The following is a 26,036-nucleotide window of genomic DNA, read 5'->3' on the forward strand; positions in this document are numbered from 1 at the left end:
GCCACTTTTGGGTCACTTTGTCCCACTTTGTCCCACTTTGTGCCACTCTGGCGGTCACTCTGTGGTCACTCTGTGGTCACTTCACCCTTCTTACCACCACCCCAGTGGTCACTCTCCCCCATTTTGGGGTCACTTTGTCCCACTTTGTGCCACTTTGGGGTCACTTTGTGCCACTCTGGCGGTCACTCTGGTGGTCACTCTGTGGTCACTCCGTGGTCACTCAGTGGTCACTTCACCTTCTTACCAGCACCCCAGTGGTCACTCTCCCCTATTTTGGGGTCACTTTGTGCCACTTTTGGGGTCACTTTGTGCCACTCTGGTGGTCACTCTGTGGTCACTCTGTGGTCACTTCACCCTTCTTACCACCACCCCAGTGGTCACTCTCCCCCATTTTGGGGTCACTTTGTCCCACTTTGGGGTCACTTTGTGCCACTTTGGGGTCACTTTGTCCCACTCTGGCGGTCACTCTGGTGGTCACTCTGTGGTCACTCTGTGGTCACTCAGTGGTCACTCTCCCCCATTTTGGGGTCACTTTGTGCCACTTTGGGGTCACTTTGTGCCACTCCGGTGGTCACTCTGGTGGTCACTCTGGTGGTCACTCTGGCGGTCACTCTGTGGTCACTCTGTGGTCACTCTGGTGGTCACTCAGGTGGTCACTCCTGTGGTCACTCCGTGGTCACTTCACCCTTCTTTCCACCACCCCAGTGGTCACTCTCCCCTATTTTGGGGTCACTTTGTCCCACTTTGGGGTCACTTTGTCCCACATTGTGCCACTTTGAGATCGCTTTGTGCCACTCTGGTGGTCACTCTGTGGTCACTCCATGGTCACTCCACCCCCTCACTGCCCCCCCTCCACCCCCCACCCCCACCACCCCCGGGAGAGAACCCAGCACCCCCCCAACCACCGCCCCACCCCCACCCCCCCCACCCCCCCACCCACTGGGCCCTCCCCCCTCCCCAACATCAACGCATGACCACGCCCCCCTCGGCCCCGCCCGCTTCCAGCACGTTCTGCGCCGTGGTCTTGCCGTGCTGCTCCTTGAGGTGCCGCCGGATGGCCGGCTTGTGGGCGAAGCGCACGTCGCAGTAGGAGCAGCGGTAGGGCCGCGCGCCGCTGTGCAGGTTCAGGTGGTCGTGCAGCGTCGACTTCTGCGTGAAGCTCTTGCCGCAGACGCCGCAGCCGTGCGACTTCACGCCGCGGTGCACGTTCATGTGCCGGTTCAGGTTGGAGCTGTGGTTGAACTGCTTGCCGCAGCGCGGGCACATGAACACGAAGTGCTGCGCCCGCATGTGGAACACCAGCTTCTCCACGCCCTGGAAGCTCTCCCCGCACTTCCCACAGCGCGACGAGGACGATGATGATGACGAGGATGATGATGATGATGGGGTGGGTGTGGTGGTGCTCGAGGTGCCCACGGCTCCTTGGCCGCCCGGCGGTTCCTCGCTGGTGGCCACCGTGGTGTTGCCACCTCCGGGGAAGATGACCAAGCCCTCGCCCTCGGCGTCCTCGGCCAGGCTGTAGCAGGCCTTGACCACCCCGAGCTGCTGTGCCGTGGCGTTGTCCGGCGTGGCGGCCACCACGGCGGTCACTCCGGCCGGACCTTGGCTCGCCGCCACCTCGCTGGCGGCCACCGCCGGCCACCTCCGGCCCCGGCGCCGCGTGGCCGGCTCCACCTTGGGGGGGGAGATGGGGCAGGAAAGGGTTATCAGGGTGGTTAACCCTTATCAGTGTGGTTAACCCTTATCAGTGTGGTTAACCCTTATCAGTGATTAATGCCTTATCAGTGTGGTTAACCCTTATCAGTGTGGTTAACCCTTATCAGTGTGATTAACCCTTATCAGTGTGGTTAAACCCTTATCAGTGTGGTTAACCCTTATCAGTGTGGTTAACCCTTATCAGTGATTAATGCTTTATCAGTGTGGTTAACCCTTATCAGTGATTAATGCCTTATCAGTGTGGTTAACCCTTATCAGTGTGGTTAACCCTTATCAGTGATTAATGCTTTATCAGTGTGGTTAAACCATTATCAGTGTGGTTAACCCTTATCAGTGATTAATGCTTTATCAGTGTGGTTAACCCTTATCAGTGGTAAACCCTTATCAATGTAATTAATGCTTTATCAAAGTGGTTAATCCTTATCAGTGTGATTAATGCATTATCAGTGTGGTTAACCCTTATCAGTGTGGTTAACCCTTATCAATGCAATTAAAGCCTTATCAAAGTGACTAAAGTATGATTAAAGTCTTATCAAAGTGATTAACGACTTATCGGTATGATTAAAGTGTTATCAACACGATTAAAGCCTTATCAGTATAATTAAAGCCTTATCAATATGATTAAAACATGATTAAAGCCTTCTCAATATGATTAAAGCCTTATTAATAATTAAAGGCTTATCAATAGGATTAAAGCATGATTAAAGCCTTATCAATATGATCAAAGCCTTTCCAATGCAATTAAACCCTTATCAATATGATTAACACCTTATCAATAGGATTAAAGGCTCATCAACAGGATTAAAGCTTTATCAATATGATTAAAGCCTTAAAAATATGATTAAAGGCTTATCAATGTGATTAAAACATTGTAAACATGATTAAAGCCTTATCAATGTAATTAAAGCCTTATCAATGTGATTAAAGCCTTAAAAATATGATTAAAGGCTTATCAATGTGATTAAAGCCTTATCAATATGATTAAAGCCTTATAAATATGAGTCTCTGTAAAAAATTGTGAGAATATCCATTTTTTTGCATTTTTTGGGTTTTTCTCCCCAAAACCCAATCACAGCAGTGATTTATCAGGTTTTTATAGATTTCATATTTTCTGTGGGATTTACCTATTTTTAATCTGAATTTTTTTTAGGGTATTTTTTGTATTTTTTTACATTGCGCAGCTGCTTGACCACCCTGCCTTTGGGATTCGTGGGATTTCGGGCACTTTCATGGGATTTTGGCATTTTTTATGGATTTTACTTATTTTTGCATTTTTTAATGGATTTTAACGCATTTTATTTTCACCTATTTTAGCCGATTTTCACAGGGGCTTTTTCCATTCTTTTTACATTTTTTCCCCCCAAAACCTCACTCACGACCCCGCCCTGCACTTTCATGGGATTTTGGCATTTTTAATGGGATTTTCACCTATTTTAGCCGATTTTCACGGGGTTTTTTGCATTTTTTTTTACATTTTTCCCCCCAAACCCCCAACTCACCACCAGGCCCTGCCTTCATCCACCCCGCACCCACCTTGACGATGCAAACGTCGGTCGTGTCCTCCTCGTCCTCCTCATCCTCGTCCTCCTCGTTCTTGGGGGGCGGCACCGGGGCGGTGGGCGAGGGCTGGATGAACCGGGCCAGCGCCCCCCGGCACCGCTCCACCACGTGCTCCATCTGCAGGTAGCTGGCGGCCGTCAGGTAATTCACCTGGGGGCGGGAGGGGAAACGGGGATGAGTTAGCCGGGGTTGGTTATCCGGGGTTGGTTATCCCGGGTCTGTTATCCCTGGTCAGTTATCCTGGCTCGGTTATCCCTGGTCTGTTATCCCAGGTTGGTTATCCCGGGTTGGTTATCCCTGATCAGTTATCCAGTGTCGGTTATCCCATGTGGGTCATCCCGGGTTGGTTATCCCAGGTCTGTTATCCCGGGTTGGTTATCCCAGGTTGGTTATCCCGGGTTGGTTATCCCTGGTCTGTTATCCCAGGTCGGTTATCCTGTGTTGGTTATCCTGTGTTGGTTATCCTGGGTTGGTTATCCCAGGTTGGTTATCCCAGGTTGGTTATCCGGGGTTGGTTATCCGGGGTTGGTTATCCCGGGTTGGTTATCCCGGGTTGGTTATCCGGGGTTGGTTATCCGGGGTTGGTTATCCCGGGTCGGTTATCCCGGGTTGGTTATCCCTGGTTGGTTATCCCGGGTTGGTTATCCGGGGTTGGTTATCCGGGGTTGGTTATCCGGGGTTGGTTATCCTGGGTTGGTTATCCCGGGTTGGTTATCCCGGGTTGGTTATCCGGGGTTGGTTATCCCGGGTTGGTTATCCGGGGTTGGTTATCCGGGGTTGGTTATCCTGTGTTGGTTATCCGGGGTTGGTTATCCCGGGGTTGGTTATCCGGGGTTGGTTATCCCGGGTCTGTTATCCAGTGTCGGTTATCCCATGTGGGTTATCCGGGGTTGGTTATCCCGGGTCTGTTATCCCATGTGGGTTATCCTGTGTTGGTTATCCGGGGTTGGTTATCCCAGGTTGGTTATCCTCTGTTGGTTATCCCAGGTTGGTTATCCGGGGTTGGTTATCCCGTGTTGGTTATCCTGTGTTGGTTATCCCGGGTTGGTTATCCCAGGTTGGTTATCCCGTGTTGGTTATCCTGTGTTGGTTATCCCGGGTTGGTTATCCCGGGTTGGTTATCCGGGGTTGGTTATCCTGTGTTGGTTATCCGGGGTTGGTTATCCCGGGTTGGTTATCCTGGGTTGGTTATCCCAGGTTGGTTATCCGGGGTTGGTTATCCCGGGTTGGTTATCCCGGGTTGGTTATCCCGGGTTGGTTATCCTGTGTTGGTTATCCCGGGTTGGTTATCCGGGGTTGGTTATCCTGTGTTGGTTATCCGGGGTTGGTTATCCCGGGTTGGTTATCCGGGGTTGGTTATCCGGGGTTGGTTATTCGGGGTTGGTTATTCGGGGTTGGTTATTCGGGGTTGGTTATTCGGGGTTGGTTATTCGGGGTTGGTTATTCGGGGTTGGTTATTCGGGGTTGGTTATTCGGGGTTGGTTATCCGGGGTTGGTTATCCCGGGTTGGTTATCCCGGGTTGGTTATCCTGTGTTGGTTATCCTGTGTTGGTTATCCCGGGTTGGTTATCCTGTGTTGGTTATCCTGTGTTGGTTATCCGGGGTTGGTTATCCGGGGTTGGTTATCCTGTGTTGGTTATCCTGTGTTGGTTATCCTGGGTTGGTTATCCCAGGTTGGTTATCCTGTGTTGGTTATCCGGGGTTGGTTATCCCGGGTTGGTTATCCGGGGTTGGTTATCCCGGGTTGGTTATCCCGGGTTGGTTATCCCGGGTTGGTTATCCTGGGTCTGTGCCAGGAGTGCCAATGGGATTTAACTCCAATATATTGATATTTAACTCCAATATATTGATATTTAACTCCAATATTTTGGTATTTAATCCCAATACATTGGTATTTGACTCCAATATTTTGGTATTTAACTCCAATTAAAAATTTAAAAATTTTTTTAAATTAAATTAACCATTTACCAAATCCCTGCCGGCGAACTCGAGGGCGCCGGTGTAGCAGGAGAGCAGCAGGTCGGCCAGCACGATTTAACGATTATCGATTTAACCCCAATTAAATCAAATTAAATTAAATTAAATCAAATTAAATTAAATTAATTACCAGATCCCTGCCAGCAAACTCCAGCGCCCCGGTGTAGCAGGAGAGCAGCAGGTCGGCCAGCACGATTTAACGATTATCGATTTAACCCCAATTAAATCAAATTAAATTAAATTAAATTAAATTAAATTAATTACCAGGTCCCTGCCGGCGAACTCGAGCGCCCCGGTGTAGCAGGAGAGCAGCAGGTCGGCCAGCACGCGGGTGCCAGTGACACGCACAGCCCATCCCATTTGACAATATCGTGATTTAACCCCAATTAAATTAAATCAAATTAAATTAAATTAATTACCAGGTCCCTGCCAGCAAACTCGAGGGCCCCGGTGTAGCAGGAGAGCAGCAGGTCGGCCAGCACGCGGGCGCTGTGCGCTGCCCCACTTGGCGATATCGCGATTTAACCCCAATTAAATTAAATCAAATTAAATTAAATTAATCCCAATTAAATTAAATTAAATTAATGACAAATTACCAGGTCCCTGCCGGCGAACTCGAGCGCCCCGGTGTAGCAGGAGAGCAGCAGGTCGGCCAGCACGATTTAACGATTATCGATTTAACCCCAATTAAATTAAATTAAATTAATTACCAGGTCCCTGCCAGCGAACTCCAGCGCCCCGGTGTAGCAGGAGAGCAGCAGGTCGGCCAGCACGCGGGCGCTGTGCGCTGCCCATCCCATTTGGCAATACCGCGATTTAACCCCAATTAAATTAAATTAAATTAAATTAAATTAATTAAATCAAATTAAATTAAATTAATTACCAGGTCCCTGCCAGCGAACTCCAACGCCCCGGTGTAGCAGGAGAGCAGCAGGTCGGCCAGCACGATTTAACGATTATTGATTTAACCCCAATTAAATTAAGTTAAATCAAATTAAATTAAATTAATTACCAGGTCCCTGCCAGCGAACTCCAGCGCCCCGGTGTAGCAGGAGAGCAGCAGGTCGGCCAGCACGATTTAACGATTATCGATTTAACCCCAATTAAATCAAATTAAATTAAATTAAATTAAATTAATTACCAGGTCCCTGCCAGCGAACTCCAGCGCCCCGGTGTAGCAGGAGAGCAGCAGGTCGGCCAGCACGTGGGCGCTGTGCACAGCCCGTCCCATTTGACAATATTGCGATTTAATCCCAATTAAATCAAATTAAATTCAATTAAATTAATCCCAATTAAATCAAATTAAATTAAATTAATTACTGCGAACTCCAGTGCCCCGGTGTAGCAGGAGAGCAGCAGGTCGGCCAGCATGCGGGCGCTGTGCACAGCCCCATTTCACAGTACCGCGATTTAACCCCAATTAAATTAAATTAAATTAAATTAAATTAATTACCAGGTCCCTGCCAGCGAACTCCAGCGCCCCGGTGTAGCAGGAGAGCAGCAGGTCGGCCAGCACGCGGGCGCTGTGAGCTGCCCGTCCCATTTGACAATATTGCGATTTAACCCCAATTAAATCAAATTAAATTAAGTTAAATTAATTACCAGATCCCTGCCAGCGAACTCGAGCGCCCCGGTGTAGCAGGAGAGCAGCAGGTCGGCCAGCACGCGGGCGCTGTGCACAGCCCATTTGGCAATACCGGGATTCAACCCCAATTAAATTAAATTAAATTAAATTAATTACCAGGTCCCTGCCGGCGAACTCGAGCGCCCCGGTGTAGCAGGAGAGCAGCAGGTCGGCCAGCACGCGGGCGCTGTGTGCCAGTGACACGCACAGCCCGTCTCATTTGACAACATTGCAATTTAACCCCAATTAAATCAAATTAAATTAAATTAATTACCAGGTCCCTGCCGGCGAACTCGAGCGCCCCGGTGTAGCAGGAGAGCAGCAGGTCGGCCAGCACGCGGGCGCTGTGCGCTGCCCGTCCCATTTAGCAATATCACGATTTAACCCCAATTAAATTAAATTAAATTAAATTAAATTAAATTAATTACCAGGTCCCTGCCAGCGAACTCCAGCGCCCCGGTGTAGCAGGAGAGCAGCAGGTCGGCCAGCACGCGGGTGCCAGTGACACGCACAGCCCGTCCCATTGGGCAATAATATCAGGATTTAACCCCAATTAAATTAAATTAAATTAATTACCAGGTCCCTGCCGGCGAACTCGAGCGCCCCGGTGTAGCAGGAGAGCAGCAGGTCGGCCAGCACGCGCGCGCTGTGCGCCAGCGACACGCGCAGCTCGGCGGCGGGGTTCAGCAGGAACTGGTCGCGCAGGAAGGGCGAGCAGGCCGCCAGGATGACGCGGTGGCCGCGGAAGCGCAGGCTCCGCGCCACGATGGTCACGTCGCAGAAACGCTCCTCGGCGCGGAGCCGCGTCATCGAGCGCAGCGCCGCCGCCTCGTGGCCCGGCAGCTGGAAACGGAGCAGCTCCGCGCACGACGACATGGCGGGAACGGGGATGTGGGTGCTGGGGGGCACTGGGAGGGGAGTTATGGGGACTGGGAGGGACTGGGATGGACTGGGAGGGGAGTTATGGGGACTGGGAGGGACTGGGAGGGACTGGGAGGGGAGTTATGGGGACTGGGAGGGACTGGGAGGGACTGGGAGGGGAGTTATGGATACTGGGACTGGAGTTATGGGGACTGGGAGGGACTGGGAGGGACTGGGGGGGACTGGGAGGGGAGTTATGGATACTGGGAGGGACTGGGAGCAAGGGTATGGGGACTGGGAGGGACTGGAGGCGACTGGGAGAGGAGATGGATGAGACTGGGGGGGACTGGGAGGGACTGGGAGAGGAGCTATGAGGACTGGGATGGACTGGGAGGGACTGGGAGGACTGGGAGGGACTGGGAGGGAAGCTATGGGCACTGGGACGGACTGGGATGGACTGGGAGGGATTGGGAGTGGAGTTATGGATACTGGGATGGACTGGGAGCAAGGATATGGGGACTGGGAGGGACTGGGAGGGGAGTTATGGGCACTGGGAAGGACTGGGAGAGGAGTAATGGGGACTGGGATGGACTGGGAGGGACTGGGAGGGGAGTTATGGGCACTGGGAGGGACTGGGAGCAAGGATATGGGGACTGGGAGGGACTGGGAGGGGAGTTATGGGCACTGGGAGGGACTGGGAGGGACTGGGAGGGAAGTTATGGGTACTGGGAGGGACTGGGAGGGACTGGGAGGGACTGGGAGGGGAGTTATGGGCACTGGGAGGGACTGGGAGGGACTGGGAGGGACTGGGAGCAAGGATATGGGGACTGGGAGGGACTGGGAGTGGAGTTATGGATACTGGGATGGACTGGGAGGGACTGGGAGGGAAGTTATGGATACTGGGAAGGACTGAGAGGGACTGGGAGTGGAGTTATGGGCACTGGGAGGGACTGGGAGCAAGGATATGGGGACTGGGAGCAACTGGGAGTGGAGTTATGGGCACTGGGAGGGACTGGGAGGGACTGGGAGGGACTGGGAAGGACTGGGAGGGACTGGGAGGGAAGTTATGGGCACTGGGAGGGACTGGGAGGGACTGGGAGCAAGGATATGGGGACTGGGAGGGACTGGGAGGGGAGTTATGGGTACTGGGAGGGACTGGGAGAGACTGGGAGCAAGGATATGGACACTGGGAGGGGAGTTATGGGGACTGGGAGGGACTGGGAGGCACTGGGATGGGAGTTATGGGGACTGGGATGGACTGGGAGGGACTGGGAGGGGAGTTATGGGCACTGGGAGGGACTGGGAGGGACTGGGGGGGACTGGGAGGGAAGTTATGGATACTGGGAGGGACTGGAGGGACTGGGAGCGGAGTTATGGACTGGGAGGACTGGGATGGACTGGGAGGACCGGGATGGGAGTTATGGAGACTGGGAGGGACTGGGAGCAGGATATGGGTTTGGCAGGGGGAGTTTAGGACTGGGACAGAATGGGAGTGGACTGGGAGGGACTGGGGGAACTGGGAGGGGAGTTGGGCATCAAGGACTGTTATGGGGACTGAGAGGACTGGGAGTGCAATTATAGGAACTGGGAGGTACTGGGAGGGACTGGGAGTGAGTTTGGAAGGGATTGGGGGCACTGGGAGGGAACTGGGAGGGACTGGGAGGGACTGGGATGGACTGGGAGGGGAGACTGGGGGGCACTGGAAAGGTGTATGGGGGTTACTGGGAGCACTGGGAGGGTCCCTGAGGGGTTACTGGGAGCACTGGGAGTTACTGGGAGCCACTGGGGGGTCACTGGGAGTTACTGGGGGGTTACTGGGAGTTACTGGGAGCCACTGGGAGTTACTGGGTTGGGGTCACTGGGAGTTACTGGGAGCACTGGGAGTACACTGGGAGCACGGGAAAGGGTTGATGGGAGGCACTGGGAGTTACTGGGAGTTACTGGGAGCGCCGACGGGGGGGTGGGGCAGGCTCCGGGAGTCACGTGGCTGCACCTGCGGAGATCGAAAAGGGGGGAAGGGGGAGGGGCGCCAACACCGAGTGAGGGGAAACCCAAGGCCGCGCCGTGACGTCACCGCGCGCGGGCCCCCCCCCAACCAAACCAAACCCCCCCTCTCCCCTCCCCCACCCCCCCCAACCCCTCCCCCTCCCCCCGGGCCGTGCCCATTCCCCTCCCCCTCCTCCATCTCCGGTACCGGCTGAGCCTCGGGCCCGGGGCAGCGAGCGGGCGGCGGCGGGAGGGACGGAGGGGGCGCGCGCGGGGCATTGTGGGATACAGGCGGACCCCCCTTCCCCTCACGGCCGCGGGGGATTCTGGGATGCAGGCGGACCCCCCCCTTCCCCTCACGGTCATGGAGCATTGTGGGATGCGGGAGGACCGCGTGACGTCACTAGAAAGCGCCGGCGCGGCGGCGGCGTTGCCATGGTGACGGGGCCGTGAGGGGAAAGGGCGGGAAATTGGGGAAAAATGGGAAAAAAATTGTTTAAAAATCCCGAAAAGTGGTGATAAAATGGTTTAAAATAGTGACAAGTGGGAAAAATGGTTTAAAATCGTGGACAATGGTAGTAAAATGGTTTAAAGTCGTGGAAAATGGGGGAAATTATTTTAAAATCCTGAAAAGTGGTGATAAAATGGTTTAAAATTGTGACAAGTGGGGAAAATGGTTTAAAGTCGTGGAAAATGGTCATGAAATCGTTTAAAATCGTGACAAATTGGAAAAATTATTTGAAATCATGAAAGGAGGTCATAAAATGGTTTGAATCGTGAAAAATGGTCATAAAATGGTTTAAAATCGTGGGAAATGGTCATAAAATGGCTTAAAATTGTGAAAAATTAGGAAAATTGTTTTAAAATCGTGGAAAATGGTCATAAAATGATTTAAAATGATTTAAAGTCGTGATAAAAGGTCATAAAATGGTTTAAAGTCATGAAAAATGGGGGGAAATGGTTTAAAATGATGACAAATGGTCATAAAGTGGTCCAAAAATCGGTCAGGAAATGGGAGCCAAAACCAGTGAGAAAATCCCTCCAAAATCGATCCGAAAACTGTGAAAAATCGCTCAGAAATCGATCAAAAATCGCTGATTGGAGCCGGCGCTTCCCGGGGACACCTCGGGCCATGTCACGACAGCGGCGCCGCTTTTTGGGGACCTTTATTGACCCAGGGGAGCGGTGCCACCCCTTGGGGACACCCTGGGGACACCCGGGGGTGTCACTGGGTGCCGCCTGTCGCGGGGGGCGTGGCCTTGTGCTTGTCGCCGCCTCTGTCGCCGCTTCTATCGCCGCTATCGCCGCCGCTATCGTGGCTATCGCCGCCGCTATCGTGGCTATCGCGACTGTCGCCTCGGGGCCATTCGGGCAGGGGCGGCCACGGCGCGAGGGGGAGCCCCGGGGGGGGGAGGGGCTGGGGGGTTTCGGGGGGGGAGGGGCGGCGGCGTTCGGCCATGGCTGGGGGGGGGGGGGGGGGGGAGGCACCAGTGAGAACCGGTGACCCCCCCCCCCCAGTGACCCCCCAGTTCATCCCAGTTTGGTCCCAGTGCCTCCCAGTTTGGTCCCAGTGCCTCCCAGTTCATCCCAGTTCCCCCCAGTGACCCCCAGTTCATCCCAGTTTATCCCAGTGACCCTCCAGTTTACCCCAGTGACCCCCATTGTCAGTTCATTCCCAGTATCAGTTGGTCCCAGTTCATCCCAGTTTGTCCCAGTGCTTCCCAGTGCATCCCAGTTCATCCCAGTGACCCCCCAGTGCTCCCAGTTCATCCCAGTGACCCCCAGTTCATCCCAGTTTATCCCAGTGACCCTCCAGTTTACCCCCAGTGCCCCCCAGTTTGGTTCCAGTTCATTCCCAGTTCATCCCAGTTTGGCCACAGTGACCCCCAGTTCAATCCCAGTGACCCCCAGTTCATCCCAGTGCCCCCAGTTTATCCCAGTTCATTCCCAGTGCCCCCCAGTTCATCCCAGTGCCTCCCAGTCCCTCCCAGTTCATTCCCAGTCCATCCCAGTGCCCCCCATTGCCCTCCCAGTTCATTCCCAGTGCCTCCCAGTTGACTCCAGTTCATCCCCAGTGCCCCCATTGCCTCCAGTTCATTCCCAGTGCCTCCCAGTAACCCCCAGTTCATCCCAGTGACCCCCCCAGTCCATCCCAGTTTGCTCCCATTCCCTCCCAGTTCATTCCCAGTTCATCCCAGTCCCCCCCAGTTTATCCCAGGGTCTCCCAGATCCCTTCCCAGTCCTCCCAGTCCTCCCAGTTTGTCCATCCCAGTTCATCCCAGTCCTCCCAGTCCATCCCAGTCTCCCTCACCCGTTACCTCAGCGCATCCCGTCCCTCCCCTCTGCGCCTCCGGGCCTTACTGGGAGCAAACTGGGAGCAAACTGGGAGCACTGGGAGGGCTCTTAAAGGCTCCCGGGGGGTGGGGGAGGGGCCGTGACTCACTTCCGGCATTTCCTGCCCCGGGGGGGGAAAGGTTTTAGGGACCCCCCCAAAAAAAATTTGGAATGTTCCAGGTGTGAAACCCCCCCCCCAAAAAATTGGGATATTCCAGGTGGAACCCAAATTGGAATGTCCATGATGTAATCAGTGTGACCATCCCAAGATTTGGAATTTCCAGGTGAACCCCCCTCCCCCCAAAAATTGGTACAATTCCAGTGTGTGAACCCCCCCCCAAAAAATTGGGACAATCCAGGTGTGAACCCCCCCCCAAAACTTGGGAATTTCCAGGTGTGAACCCCCCCAAAAAATTTGGTTCAATCCAGGTGTGAACCCCCAAAATGTGGGAATTTCCAGGTGTGAACCCACCCCCCCCCAATAAATATTTGGAACGTTCCAGGTGTGTCCCCCAAATTCCGGCGGTTCCAGGTGTGTCCCCCCCCCAAATTGGGGTTGGAACCGGCCGGACTGGGAGCACTGGGAGCACTGGTTTGGGGGGGGCGGGGCCAGACTGGGAGCACTGGTTTGGGGGGGCGGGGCTGGGACAGGACTGGGAACATTCCCAGTATTCCCAGTATCCCTTTCCCAGTCCCCCCAGTATCCCCATCCCAGTATTCCCAGTATTCCCAGTGTCCCCATCCCAGTATTCCCAGTATTCCCAGTATCCCCATCCCAGTGTTCCCAATATCCCAATCCCAGTATTCCCAGTATCCCCATTCCAGTGTTTCCAGTACTCCCAGTATCCCCATCCCAGTGTCCCCAGTATCCCCATCCCAGTATTCCCAGTATACCCATTATCCCCATCCCAGTATCCCCATCCCAGTATTCCCAGTGTCCCCAGTGTCCCCATCCCAGTATTCCCAGTATTCCCAGTGTCCCCAGTGTCCCCATCCCAGTATTCCCAGTATACCCATCCCAGTATTCCCAGTGTCCCCAGTGTCCCCAGTGTCCCCATTCCCAGTGTCCCCAGTATTCCCAGTATCCCCAGTATCACCATCCCAGTGTTCCCAATATCCCAATCCCAGTATTCCCAGTATCCCCAGTGTCCCCAGTATCCCCATCCCAGTATTCCCAGTATTCCCAGTATTCCCAGTATCCCCATCCCAGTATTCCCAGTATCCCCATCCCAGTATTCCCAGTATCCCCAGTATCCCCATCCCAGTATTCCCAGTATACCCATTATCCCCATCCCAGTATCCCCAGTATCCCATCCAGTATTCCCAGTATACCCATTACCCATCCCATATTCCCAGTGTCCCCAGTATCCCCATCCCAGTATCCCCAGTACTCCCAGTATCCCCATCCCAGTATTCCCAGTATACCCATTATCCCCATCCCAGTATCCCCATCCCAGTATTCCCAGTGTCCCCAGTGTCCCCATCCCAGTATTCCCAGTATTCCCAGTATCCCCATCCCAGTACTCCCAGTATCCCCATCCCAGTATCCCCAGTACTCCCAGTATCCCCATCCCAGTATTCCCAGTGTCCCCAGTGTCCCCATTCCCAGTATTCCCAGTATTCCCAGTATTCCCAGTATTCCCAGTCCCCCCACCCCATTTGGGGACAGCGACGAGGCCGGGCCCAGATCCGAGACTTTATTTGGGATCCTCTGGGACCCTCTGGGACCCCTCCCCTATTTCCGGCACCCCCCACACCCATCCCCATCCCCAGAGCTGGATCCCGGCTTGGATCTGAGACTTTATTTGGGACCCTCTGGGACCCCTCCCCTATTTCCCACCACCCATCCCCAAAGGAGCTTTTGGGATCCTTTGGGACCCTCTGGGACCCCTCCTCTATTTCCGGCACCCCCCTGACCCATCCCCATCCCCAGAGCTGGATCCCGGCTTGGATCTGAGACTTTATTTGGGATCCTCTGGGATCTTTTGGGACCCTCTGGGACCCCTCCCCTATTTCCAGCACCCCCCACACCCATCCCCAAAGGAGCTTTTGGGATCCTTCGGGATCCTCTGGGACCCCTCCCCTATTTCTAACACCCCCCACACCCATCCCCTTCCCCGGAGCTGGATCCCGGCTGGGCCCTGGATCCCTGGTTGTAGCCCTGACCGGATCCCGGACCGGATCCCGGACCGGATCCCTGGCTGTAGCCCTGACTGGATCCCTGACCGGATCCCGGACCGGATCCCTGACCGGATCCCTGGTTGTAGCCCTGACCGGATCCCGGACCGGATCCCGGACCGGATCCCTGACTGTAGCCCTGACTGGATCCCGGACCGGATCCCGGACCGGATCCCTGGCTGTAGCCCTGACTGGATCCCTGGGCAGCTCCCAGGGCCGATCCCTGACTGGTTCCCTGACCGGATCCGTGTCCGGATCCCTGGGCAGATTCCAGGGCTGATCCCTGTCTGGATCCCTGACCAGACCCCTGACCGGACCCCCGACCGGACCCCCAGCTGTACCCCTGACCGGATCCCTGACCGGACCCCTGACCGGACCCCCAGCTGTACCCCTGACCCGATCCCATCCCGGACCCCCGACCGGACCCCCAGCTGTACCCCTGACCGGACCCCCGACCGGACCCCCAGCTGTACCCCAGCCCCGATCCCGGCCCGGATCCCTGACCGGACCCCCGACCGGACCCCCAGCTGTACCCCAGCCCCGATCCCGGCCCGGACCCCGGCCCCCGGCGGATGGGCAGGCGCCCCCCGATGCGGGCAGGGTGCCGCAGCCCCGGCACGAAGGGGATCCCGGGGTTCTTGTAGCCGGGGCGCTGCCGGGATCCCGGGAATCCTCCGAAGGAACCCGAATCCCCTCCGAAGGATCCTGATCCAGCTCCGTAGGATCCTGAATCCCCTCCGTAGGATCCTGAATCCCCTCCGTAGGATCCTGATCCAGCTCCGTAGGATCCCGAATCCCCTCTGTAGGATCCTGATCCAGCTCCGTAGGATCCTGAATCCCCTCCATAGGATCCCGAATCCCCTCCATAGGATCCTGAATCCCCTCCGTAGGATCCCAATCCCCCATAGGATCCTGGTCTACCTTGGGATCCTGATCCCCCATAGGATCCTGAGGATCCCCCATAAGATCCCGATCCACCCCCATAAGATCCGGTCTTCCATAGGATCCTGATCCACCCCCTTGGGATCCAGGTCTGCCCCCATAGGATCCTGGTCTGCCTTGGGATCCCGATCCCCCATAGGATCCCGAGGATCCCCCATAGGATCCTGAGGATCCCCCTTGGGATCCTGGTCTGCCTTGGGATCCTGATCCCCCATAGGATCCCGAGGATCCCCCATAAGATCCCAATCCCCCATAGGATCCCGATCCACCCCCATAAGATCCCGGTCTTCCATAGGATCCTGATCCACCCCCTTGGGATCCAGGTCTGCCCCCATAGGATCCTGAGGATCCCCCATAGGATCCCGAGGATCCCCCATAGGATCCCGATCCGCCCCCTTGGGATCCGGACCCTCCGTAGGATCCCGCATCACCCCCGTAGGATCCCCCGTAGGAGCCGGATCCGCTTCCGGGCCTGCCCGATCCGGATCCTATTCCGCCTTGGGATCCAGGCCTGCCTGATCCAGATCCGGGTTTTCCTGAGCCGATTCCCCCTTGGGATCCGGGTCTGCCTGATCCAGATCCAGATCCGGATCCAGATCCGGGTCTGCCTGATCCCGATCCTGATCCAGATCCAGATCCGGGTCTGCCTGATCCAGATCCGGGTCTTCCTGATCCAGATCCGAATCCAGGCCGGCCTGATCCGTATCCGTAGGAGCCTGAGCTGGATCCCAATCCGTAGGATCCCGAACTTCCCCCGTAGGATCCTGAATTTCCTCCGTAGGATCCCGAACTTCCAGAGGATCCTGATCCCCCATAAGATCCCGAATTTCCCCCGTAGGATCCTGAATTTCCCCCATAGGATCCCGAATTTCCCCCATAAGATCCTGAACTTCCAGAGGATCCCGATCCCCCATAAGACCCCGAATTTCCTCCGTAGGATCCTGAACTTCCACCGTAAGATCCTGAACTTCCAGAGGATCCCGATCCCCCATAAGATCCTGAATTTCCCCCATGGGATCCTGATCCACCCCCGTAGGATCCCGAATTTCCCCCGTAGGATCCCGAATTTCCGGAGGATCCCGATCCTCCATAGGATCCCGAATTTCCTCCGTAGGATCCCGAACTTCCAGAGGATCCTGATCCCCCATAAGATCCCGAATTTCCTCCGTAGGATCCCGAATTTCCCCCGTAGGATCCCGAATTTCCGGAGGATCCCGATCCCCCATAGGATCCCGAATTTCCTCCGTAGGATCCCGAACTTCCTCCATAGGATCCCGAATTTCCGGAGGATCCCGATCCGGGTCGGCCGCCCTGGCACTCGGCGGATCCCGACGCCGATCCCGACGATCCCGAGGGTCCCGATCCCGTCTGGGGGCTGAGCAGCCCCAGCGGGTCCTTGCAGGGATCCACCCCGGCCGTCAGCGGGGACAGCGAACCGGAACCGGGATCAGAACCGGAACCGGAAACGGAACCGGAGCCGGAGCCGGGGCGAGCACAGAGCACGGCGGTGCCTGGGGGGAGGGCAGGGATCTGGTTTGGACCAGTACGGACCAGTACGGACCAGTTGCCATCCCAGTTTGGCTCGGTTCCCATCCCAGTTCCCATCCCAGTTTGGCCCAGTTTGGCTCAGTCCACCCCAGTTCATTCCCAGTCCACCCCAGTTCATTCCCAGTCCATCCCAGTTCATTCCCAGTCCCTCCCAGTCCATCCCAGTCCACCCCATCCCAGTTCCCATTATCCCAGTCTCCAAGCCTCCCAGTTCATTCCCAGTCATCCCAGTCCATCCCAGTCCATCCCAGTCCCTCCCAGTCCATCCCAGTTCATTCCCAGTCCATCCCAGTTCAGCCCAGTCACCACAGCCCCTCCCAGATTCCATATCCGTCATTCCCAGTCCCTCCCAGTTCCTGTCCCAGTCCATCCCAGTTCATTCCCAGTCCATCCCCGTTCAGCCATCCCAGTCCACCCAGTTCATCCGTCCATCCCAGTCATCCCAGTTCATTCCCAGTCATCCCAGTCCCTCCATCCCAGCTCCATTCCGCATGTCCCAGTCCATCCCAGTTTGTCCCAGTCCATCCCAGTCCCTCCCAGTCACCGCAGCCCCTCCCAGATTCCGCATCCGTCATTCCCAGTCCATCCCAGTTCATTCCCAGTTCATCCCAGTCCCTCCCAAGTTCCCTATCGCTCCATCTCCGCCATTCCCAGTCCCTCCCAGTCCCTCCCAGTCCCTCCCATTTCCTGTCCCAGTTTCCCTCCCTGACTTTATCCCCAGTCCCCGTCCCAGTCCCTTCCAGTCTCCATCCCAGTCCATCCCAGTCCATCCCAGTCCATCCCAGTTCCCTCAATCTCCATCCCAGTCCATCCAGTGCCCCAGTCTCAATCCCAGTTCATCCCAATCCCATCCCAGACCATCCAGTCCATCCCAATCCATCCCAGTTTGTCCCAGTCCATCCCAGTGCCCTCCCAGTCCATCCCAGTCCCACTCCAGTCATTCCCAGTCCATCCCAGTTCCTCCCAATTTCCATCCCAGTCCCATCCCAGTCCATCCCTGTTCCCCCAATCTCCATCCCAGTCCATCCCAGTTTGTCCCAGTTCATCCCAGTTTGTCCCAATCCCATCCCAGTATAACCCAGTCCCATCCCAGTTTATCCCAGTCCATCCCAGTCCATCCCAATCCCATCCCAGTCCATCCCAGTTTGTCCCAGTCCATCCCAGTCCATCCAGTCCATCCCAATCCCATCCCAGTCCCATCCCAGTCCATCCCAGTTTGTCCCAGTGCATCCCAGTCTATCCCAATGCCCCCCAATCCCATCGCAATCCCATTCCAGTCCATCCCAGTCCATCCCAGTCCATCCCAGTTCCCCCCAATTTCCATCCCAGTCCATCCCAGTCCCATCCCAATCCATCCCAGTCCATCCCAGTCCATCCCAGTCCATCCCAGTTCATCCCAATGACCCCAATCTCAATCCCAGTCCATCCCAATCCCATCCCAGTTCCCCCCAATTTCCATCCCAGTCTATCCCAGTCCCTCCCAGTCCATCCCAGTCCATCCCAGTCCATCCCAGTCCATCCCAGTCTATCCCAATGCCCCCCAATCCCATCCCAATCCCATCCCAGTTTGTCCCAGTCCATCCCAGTCTCACCCAGCAGCAGCAGCAGCAGCACCGGGGGCCATCGGGGCCCGGGCGGAGCCATCGGGGCCAGGTGAGCCCAGGTGAGCCCAGGTGGGAGCAGGTGAGCCCAGGTGAGCCCAGGTGGGGACAGGAGGGGACAGGAGGGACCCGGGGCCACCTTAAATAGCCCAGGTGAGGGTGGGGGAGGGGCCCAGGTGAGGCTGGGGAGGCCCCGCCCACCCCCCAAATCCTCTGAGTCACCGGGATTGACCCGCTTGGGGTGGGGGGACACACCTGGGACACACCTGGGGACAGCGGGGACACACCTGGGGGGTGGGGACACACCTGGGGACAGCGGGGACACACCTGGGGTACACCTGAGACACACCTGGGGGGTGGGGACACACCTGGGGTACACCTGGGACACACCTGGGGTACATCTGGGGTACACCTGGGGTACACCTGAGATACCTGGGACACACCTGGGGACAACGGGGACACACCTGGGGGACACCTGGGGGTGGGGACACACCTGGGGGACACCTGAGACACCTGGGACACACCTGGGGCGTGGGGACACACCTGGGGGTGGGGACACACCTGGGGGACACCTGAGACACCTGGGACACACCTGGGGGACACCTGGGACACACCTGGGGGACACCTGGGGGGTGGGGACACACCTGGGGGATACCTGGGACACACCTGGGGACAGCGGGGACACACCTGGGGGACACCTGGGGGTGGGGACACACCTGGGGGACATCTGGGGTACACCTGGGGACAGTGGGGACACACCTGGGGGGTGGGGACACACCTGGGGGACATCTGGGGTACACCTGGGGACACCTGGGGGACACCTGGGGGACACCTGAGACACCTGGGACACATCTGGGGTACACCTGAGATACCTGGGGTACACCTGGGGACAGTGAGGACACACCTGGGCCACACCTGGAGGGAACTGGGATACCTGGATCACACCTGGATCACACCTGGAGGGGATTTGGAGACCTGGGTCACACCTGGAGCACACCTGGATCTCACCTGGAGGGGATTTGGAGACCTGGGTCACACCTGGAGCACACCTGGGGGTGGATGGGGATACCTGGAGCACACCTGGAGCACACCTGGAGCACACCTGGGGGCGATCACCTGGTTCCCCCCCAGCTGAGGGGATCAGGGCTCACCTGGCCAGGACTGAGATCAGGTCAGGGCTCACCTGCCCCAGGTGTGGGGTCAGATTTTGGGCTCACCTGTCCAAATGTGAGGTCAGACCTCACCTGCCCAGGATCAGGATTTGGGGCTCACCTGTCCAGGATCAGAATCAGGATTTGGGTTCACCTGCCCAGGTGTGGGGTCAGGATTTGGGGCTCACCTGGCTGGGATTAAGGCCAGATTTTGGGGCTCACCTGCCCAGGTGTGACCTCACCTGTCCAGGATCAGGATTAGGATGAGGATTTGGCGCTCACCTGACCCTGATCTCACCTGCCCAGGTGTGACCTCACCTGTCTGGGATCAGGGCCAGGGTCAGGATTTGGGTTCACCTGCCCAGGTGTGGGGCCAGGATTTGGGGCTCACCTGGCCGGGATCAAGGCCAGATTTTGGGGCTCACCTGCCCAGGTGTGGGGTCAGGATTTGGGGCTCACCTGGCTGGGATCAGGGTCAGGATTTGGGCTCACCTGGCCAAGATCAAGGCCAGATTTTGGGGCTCACCTGCCCAGGTGTGGGGCCAGGATTTGGGGTAACCTGGGCAGGATCAAGGCCAGATTTTGGGGCTCACCTGGCCAAGATCAGGGTCAGGATTTGGGGCTCACCTGGCCAAGATCAGGGTCAGGATTTGGGGCTCACCTGGCTGGGATCAAGGCCAGATTTTGGGGCTCACCTGCCCAGGTGTGACCTCACCTGTCGGGGATCGGGGTCAGGATTTGGGCGCGGCCGACGCCGAGGTGACCCCGACCCCCCCACCCGGGGGCGTGGCCAGGTGAGCTCGGGTGGGGGGAGGGGCCCCACCGGAAGTCGCCCATTGAGGGGTGGGGGGGAGGGGGAGACGCGGGCACCGCCCCTCCCCCACCCCCCGAGGGCATCCCGGGAATTTGGGGAAAATTTGGGGGGATTTGGGGAAATTGGAAATTTGGTGGGGGAATTTTGGGGGATTTGGGTGGAGGGGCGTCCCAGGAAGGAAATTGGGAAATTTGGGAATTGGGGAAAATGGTAATTTAGGGAATTTGGGGAAAATTGGGAAAATTTTGGGGGAATTCGGGATTTGGGGGGGTCCCAAAAAGAAATTTTGGGGGAATTTGGGAAATTTTTGACGGGAATTTGGGGAAATTGGAATTTTGGGGAATTTGGGATTTGGGGGGGTCCCAGGATCGGAATTTGGGGGAAATTGGGGAAAATTTTAGGAATTGGGGGAAATTTGGGAATGGGTTTGGGGGGTCCAGGAAAAGGGAATTTTGGGAAATTTCGGGAAATTTTGGGGGAATTTGGGGTTTGGGGGGTCCCAGGAAAGGGAATTTGGGAGGAATTTGGGAGGAATTTGGGAAATGTGGGGAAAACTGGGGAAAAATTTGGGGTGAAATTTGGGATTGGGGTTCAGGAAGGAAATTTGGGGAATTTGGGGAAATTGGGGAAAATTTGGGGAAAATTTGGGAGAATTTGGGGAATGGAAGGAGAATTGGGGAAGATTGGGGACATTTGGAGAAATTTGGGGAATTTGGAGGGTCTGGGGAGTTCCCAAGAAAGAGAATTTGCCCAAATCTGTGAAAATTCCCGACATTTCGAGCAATTTTGGGGCGGTTTTGGGGCTTCCCCTCCCCAAAACCCTCGAAGCCCCGCCCCCCTCCGCTAAACCCCGCCCCCTTCCCCGGGAGCCCCGCCCCCATTTCCGCGCACAAAGAGGAAACCCTCCCCTCCCCCCACACCCCCAAAAAACCCCCCAAAATCCCCCAAAATCCCCCCAAAAAAATCCCACCCGCCCCTCCCCCACTCCCCCTGCCCCTCCCCCACTCCCCCCCGATTTTTATTTAATTTTTAAATTATTTAAAAAATTTTTAATTTTTTTTTTAAATTTTTTTTTTTCCCGAAATTCAACCCCACCCCCAAATTTCATCTTTTCCCCCCCCCCCCCCCCCAAAATTTGAAGTCCCCTCCCCCGCCCCCCCCCGCAGGAAAAGCCGCTTTTCCTTCCCCTCCCCACCCCCACCCCCCGCCCCTCCCCCACCCCCCCCCCCGCCCCTCCCCCCCCCCCCGCCGCTTCCTCCGGGTCCCCCCCGCGCTCCGGCCCCGGGTGAGTAAATTTGGGGGGGGGGGTTGGGACCCCTCCCCAAAAATCTGGGTGGGGGAGGGGCGGGACCCCGCGGTTTCCCCTCCCCCACCCCTCCTTTTATTTTATTTAATTTTTTTTTAAATTTTTTTCGGCTTTTTTTTCCGGTTTTTTCCGCCCTTCCCCCTCCCCCACCCGCGCGCTCCTGAGGGGGGGGGGGGAGGGGCGCGACCACTCCCCAAATTTTGAGGGGGGGGGTTTTCTCCCGCACCCCTCCCCCCACCCATTTCGGGGATTTCCCGCGGTTTTTTTTTTGGTTTTGGCCGGGATTTCCCGCGGATTTTTTTTGGGGCGTTTCCCGCGGATTTGGTTTTTTTTTTTTTTTAATTTTTTTTTTTTTTTTTTTGCCGCGCGCGGATTTTTTGGGATTCCCCAAAACCTCCCACCCCCGGATTTTTGGGATCCCCAAAAAAAAATTCCTGCGGGCCCCGCCCCGGATTTTGGGGATGCGGGAGAACCCGAAATTCCCGGAATTGCCCCCAAAATCCTCCGCTAAATCCCACAAAATTCACGGGATCCTCCCCAAAATTCTCCACAAAAAATCCCGGAATTGTCCCCAAAATTCTCACAAGATTCCCCAGACTGCGTTCAAAAATTCCCGGAATTGCCCCCAAAATCCTCCGCAAAATTCCACAAAATTCACGGGATCGTCCGCAAAATTCTCCACAAAAATCCCGGAATTGTCCCCAAAATTTCTCCACAAAATTCCCCAAAACTCCTTCCAAAATTCCCGGAATGGTCCCCAAAATTCTCCACAAAAATCTCGGGAATCCCCCCCCCAAAATTCTCCACTAAATTCCTCAAAGTTCACGGGATTGTCCCCAAAAATCCCGGAAATGCCCCCAAAATCCCGGAATTCTCCCCAAAATTCTCCACTAAATTCCTCCCAAAATTTGCGGAACCCCCCCCAAAAATTCTCCCAAAAATTCCCCCCAAAATTCCCGGAATCTCCCCCCAAAATTCTCCCCACAAAATTCCCGGAATTTCTGAAATTTTGGGGCTTTCAGGGATTTTGGGGACCCCGCCCCAATGGAAGGGTGATGGTGACCAGGGCTGACGTCCCCAAATGTCCCCAAAATGTCCCAAAATGTCCCCAAGTATCCCCAAAATGTCCCCAAATGTCCACAGAATGTCCCCAAATGGTCTCAAAATGTCCAAAAATGTCCCAAAATGTCCCCAAATGTCCCCAAATGTCCCCTTTGGCTCCTGCCCTGGTGGCCTTGGTGGCCCTGTCCCCATCCTGGTCCCTCCATTGTCCCCAATGTCCCCTCCCAGTTCCCCCCAAAGCTCTCCCAGTGCCCCCAAATGTCCCCAAATGTCCCCAATGTCCCCAAATGTCCCCAAATTCCTCAGTGTCCCCAATCCCCCAATGTCCCCAATGTCCTCATGTCCAAGCCCCCAATGTCCCCATGCCCTGAATTGCCCCCAATGTCCCCCATGTCCCCAAGTGTCCCCAATGTCCTCAATGTCCCCAATGCCCCCAATGCCCCAATGCCCTGAATTGTCCCCAATGTCCCCATTGTCCCCAGTAATGTCGCAGTGCCCCGAAGCTGGCCCTCTGAGCCCCAATGTCCCCAATGTGTCCCCAATATCCCCAATGTCCCCAATGTCCCAAACGTCCCCATTGCCCTCACTGTCCCCAATCCCCCAATCCCCCATGTCCCAACACCCCAATGTCCCCACATCCAGTGCCCTAATGCCCCAATGTCCCAATCCCCCATCAGTGTCCCCAATGGGCCCCGAATTGTCCCCAATGTCCCCATTGTCCCCACTGTCCCAGTGTCCCCAATGCCCTGAATTGCCCCATTGTCCCATTGTCCCCAGGATGTTGCAGGTGCCCCCTGGAAGCTGGCGCTGCTGGAGCCCCAGTGTCCCCAATGTCCCCATATGTCCCCACCGTCCCCACTGTCCCCAATGTCCCCAATGTCCCAATCCCCTGAATTGTCCCCAGTGTCCCCAATGTCCCCAATGCCCTGAATTGCCCCCACTGTCCCCAACACCCCAATCCCCCAATGTCCCCAATCCCCCAATGTGTCCCCAATGTCCCCATTGTCCCCAATGTCCCCAGGATGTCGCAGGTGCCCCCCTGGAAGCTGGCCCTGCTGGAGCCCCAATGTCCCCCAATCCCCCAATGTCCCAATGTCCCCAGTGTCCCCAATGTCCCCAGTGTCCCCAATCCCCTCAGTGTCCCCAGTGTCCCCAATGTCCCCAATGTCCCCAACACCCCACATGTGCCCAACACCCCAATGTCCCCAATCCCCCATTGTCCCCAATGTCCCCATTTTCCCCAATGTCCCCAATGTCCCCAATACCCTGAATTGTCCCCAGTGTCCCCAATGTCCCCAATCCCCCAATGTCCCCAATGCCCCAATGTCCCCAAATGTCCCCAATCCCCCCAATGTCCCCAGTCCCTGGAATTGCCCCAATGTCCCCAATGTCCCCAATGTCCTGAATTGTCCCCACTGTCCCCAGGATGTCGCAGGTGCCCCCCTGGAAGCTGGCCCTGCTGGAGCCCAGTGTCCCCAATCCCCCAATGTCCCCAATCCCCTGAATTGCCCCACTGTCCCCAATGTCCCCAATGTCCCCAATGTCCCCACTGTCCCCAATGTCCCCAATGTCCCCAATGCCCCCAATGCCCTGAATTGCCCCCAATGTCCCCAATGTCCCCAATGTCCCCAATGTCCCCCAATCCCCCCACTGTCCCCAATGTCCCCAATGTCCCCAATGTCCCCAACACCCCAATGTCCCCAATGTCCCCAATGCCCTGAATTGTCCCCAATGCCCCCAATGTGTCCCCAATGTCCCAACACCCCAATGTCCCCAATGTGTCCCCAATGTTCCTAATCCCTCAGTGTCCCCATTGTCCCCAATGTCCCCATTGTCCCCCAATGTCCCCAATCCCCCCAATCCCCCCAATCCCCCCAATCCCCCCAATGTCCCCATTGTCCCCATTGTCCCCAGGATGTCGCAGGTGCCCCCATGGAAGCTGGCCCTGCTGGAGCCCCAATGTCCCCAATGCCCCCAATGTCCCCAATGTCCCCAACATCCCCACTGTCCCCAATGTCCCCAATCCCCCAATGTCCCCAATCCCCTCACTGTCCCCAATGTCCCCAATGCCCTGAATTGTCCCCAATGTCCCCAATGTCCCCAATGTCCCCAGTGTCCCCAATGCCCTGAATTGTCCCCATTGTCCCCATTGTCCCCAGGATGTCGCAGGTGCCCCCTGGAAGCTGGCGCTGCTGGAGCCCCAGTGTCCCCAATGTCCCCAATCCCCTGAATTGTCCCCAGTGTCCCCAATGTCCCCAATGCCCTGAATTGCCCCCAATGTTCCCAACACCCCCAATCCCCCCAATGTCCCCAATCCCCCAATGTGTCCCCAATGTCCCATTGTCCCCAATGTCCCCAATCCCGCCAATGTCCCCAATGTCCCCAATGTCCCCAATGCCCTGAATTGCCCCCAATGTCCCCAGTGTCCCCAATGTCCCCAATCCCCTGAATTGTCCCCAATTGTCCCCAGGATGTCGCAGGTGCCCCCCTGGAAGCTGGCGCTGCTGGAGCCCCACTGTCCCCAATGTCCCCGATGTCCCCAATGTCCCCAATCCCCTCAATGTCCCCAATGTGTCCCCAACGTCCCCAATGTGACCCCAATGTGTCCCCAATGTTCCTAATCCCCTCAGTGTCCCCATTGTCCCCAATGTCCCCATTGTCCCCCAATGTCCCCAATCCCCCCAATCCCCCCAATCCCCCCAATGTCCCCATTGTCCCCATTGTCCCCAGGATGTCGCAGGTGCCCCCCTGGAAGCTGGCCCTGCTGGAGCGGCGCCGCCGGGAGGACGAGGCCTCGCGGCGCCGGGAGCGGGAGCAGCGCGAGCGCCAGGCCCAGGTGCCCCCCTGGAAACGGGAGCTGCTGCAGCGGCGCCGCGCCCGGGCGGGCACACCTGGGCAGGGGGGAACACCTGGGGGCACACCTGGGGGCACACCTGGCATGGGGGGCACACCTGGGCAGGGGAACACACCTGGGGGCACACCTGGGGGAACACCTGGGCAAGGGGGAACACCTGGGGGCACACCTGGGGGAACACCTGGGGGAACACCTGGGGGCACAGCTGGCATGGGGGGCACAGCTGGATCAGGGGGAACACCTGGGGGAACACCTGGGCAAGGGGGAACACCTGGGGGCACACCTGGGGGAACACCTGGGGGCACACCTGGCATGGGGGGCACACCTGGGGGCACACCTGGGGGCACACCTGGGCAAGGGGGAACACCTGGGGGAACACCTGGGGGCACACCTGGGCAAGGGGGAACACCTGGGGGCACACCTGGGGGAACACCTGGCATGGGGGGCACACCTGGGGGCACACCTAGGGGCACACCTGGATCAGGGGGAACACCTGGGGGAACACCTGGCATGGGGGGCACA

At 56.7% G+C, this 26,036-nt stretch overlaps 1 protein-coding gene across 1 annotated transcript; it reads right to left on the reverse strand.

Annotated features, from left to right (window-relative positions):
• Nucleotides 1-938: 938 nt before the first annotated feature.
• ZBTB12 (zinc finger and BTB domain containing 12) lies at nt 939-7,961 on the reverse strand. Its single transcript, XM_064700942.1, has 3 exons — nt 7,454-7,961; nt 3,250-3,426; nt 939-1,674 (listed from the first exon to the last, which is right to left on the reverse strand). Exons 1-3 carry the CDS (start codon nt 7,751-7,753, stop codon nt 964-966), a joined length of 1,188 nt encoding a protein of 395 aa, XP_064557012.1. The 5' UTR covers nt 7,754-7,961; the 3' UTR covers nt 939-963.
• Between the last annotated feature and the right edge of the window lie 18,075 nt (nt 7,962-26,036).

Source organism: Zonotrichia leucophrys, unplaced genomic scaffold, assembly GCF_028769735.1.
Source record: "Zonotrichia leucophrys gambelii isolate GWCS_2022_RI unplaced genomic scaffold, RI_Zleu_2.0 Scaffold_278_67728, whole genome shotgun sequence".
Taxonomy (NCBI): domain Eukaryota; kingdom Metazoa; phylum Chordata; class Aves; order Passeriformes; family Passerellidae; genus Zonotrichia; species Zonotrichia leucophrys.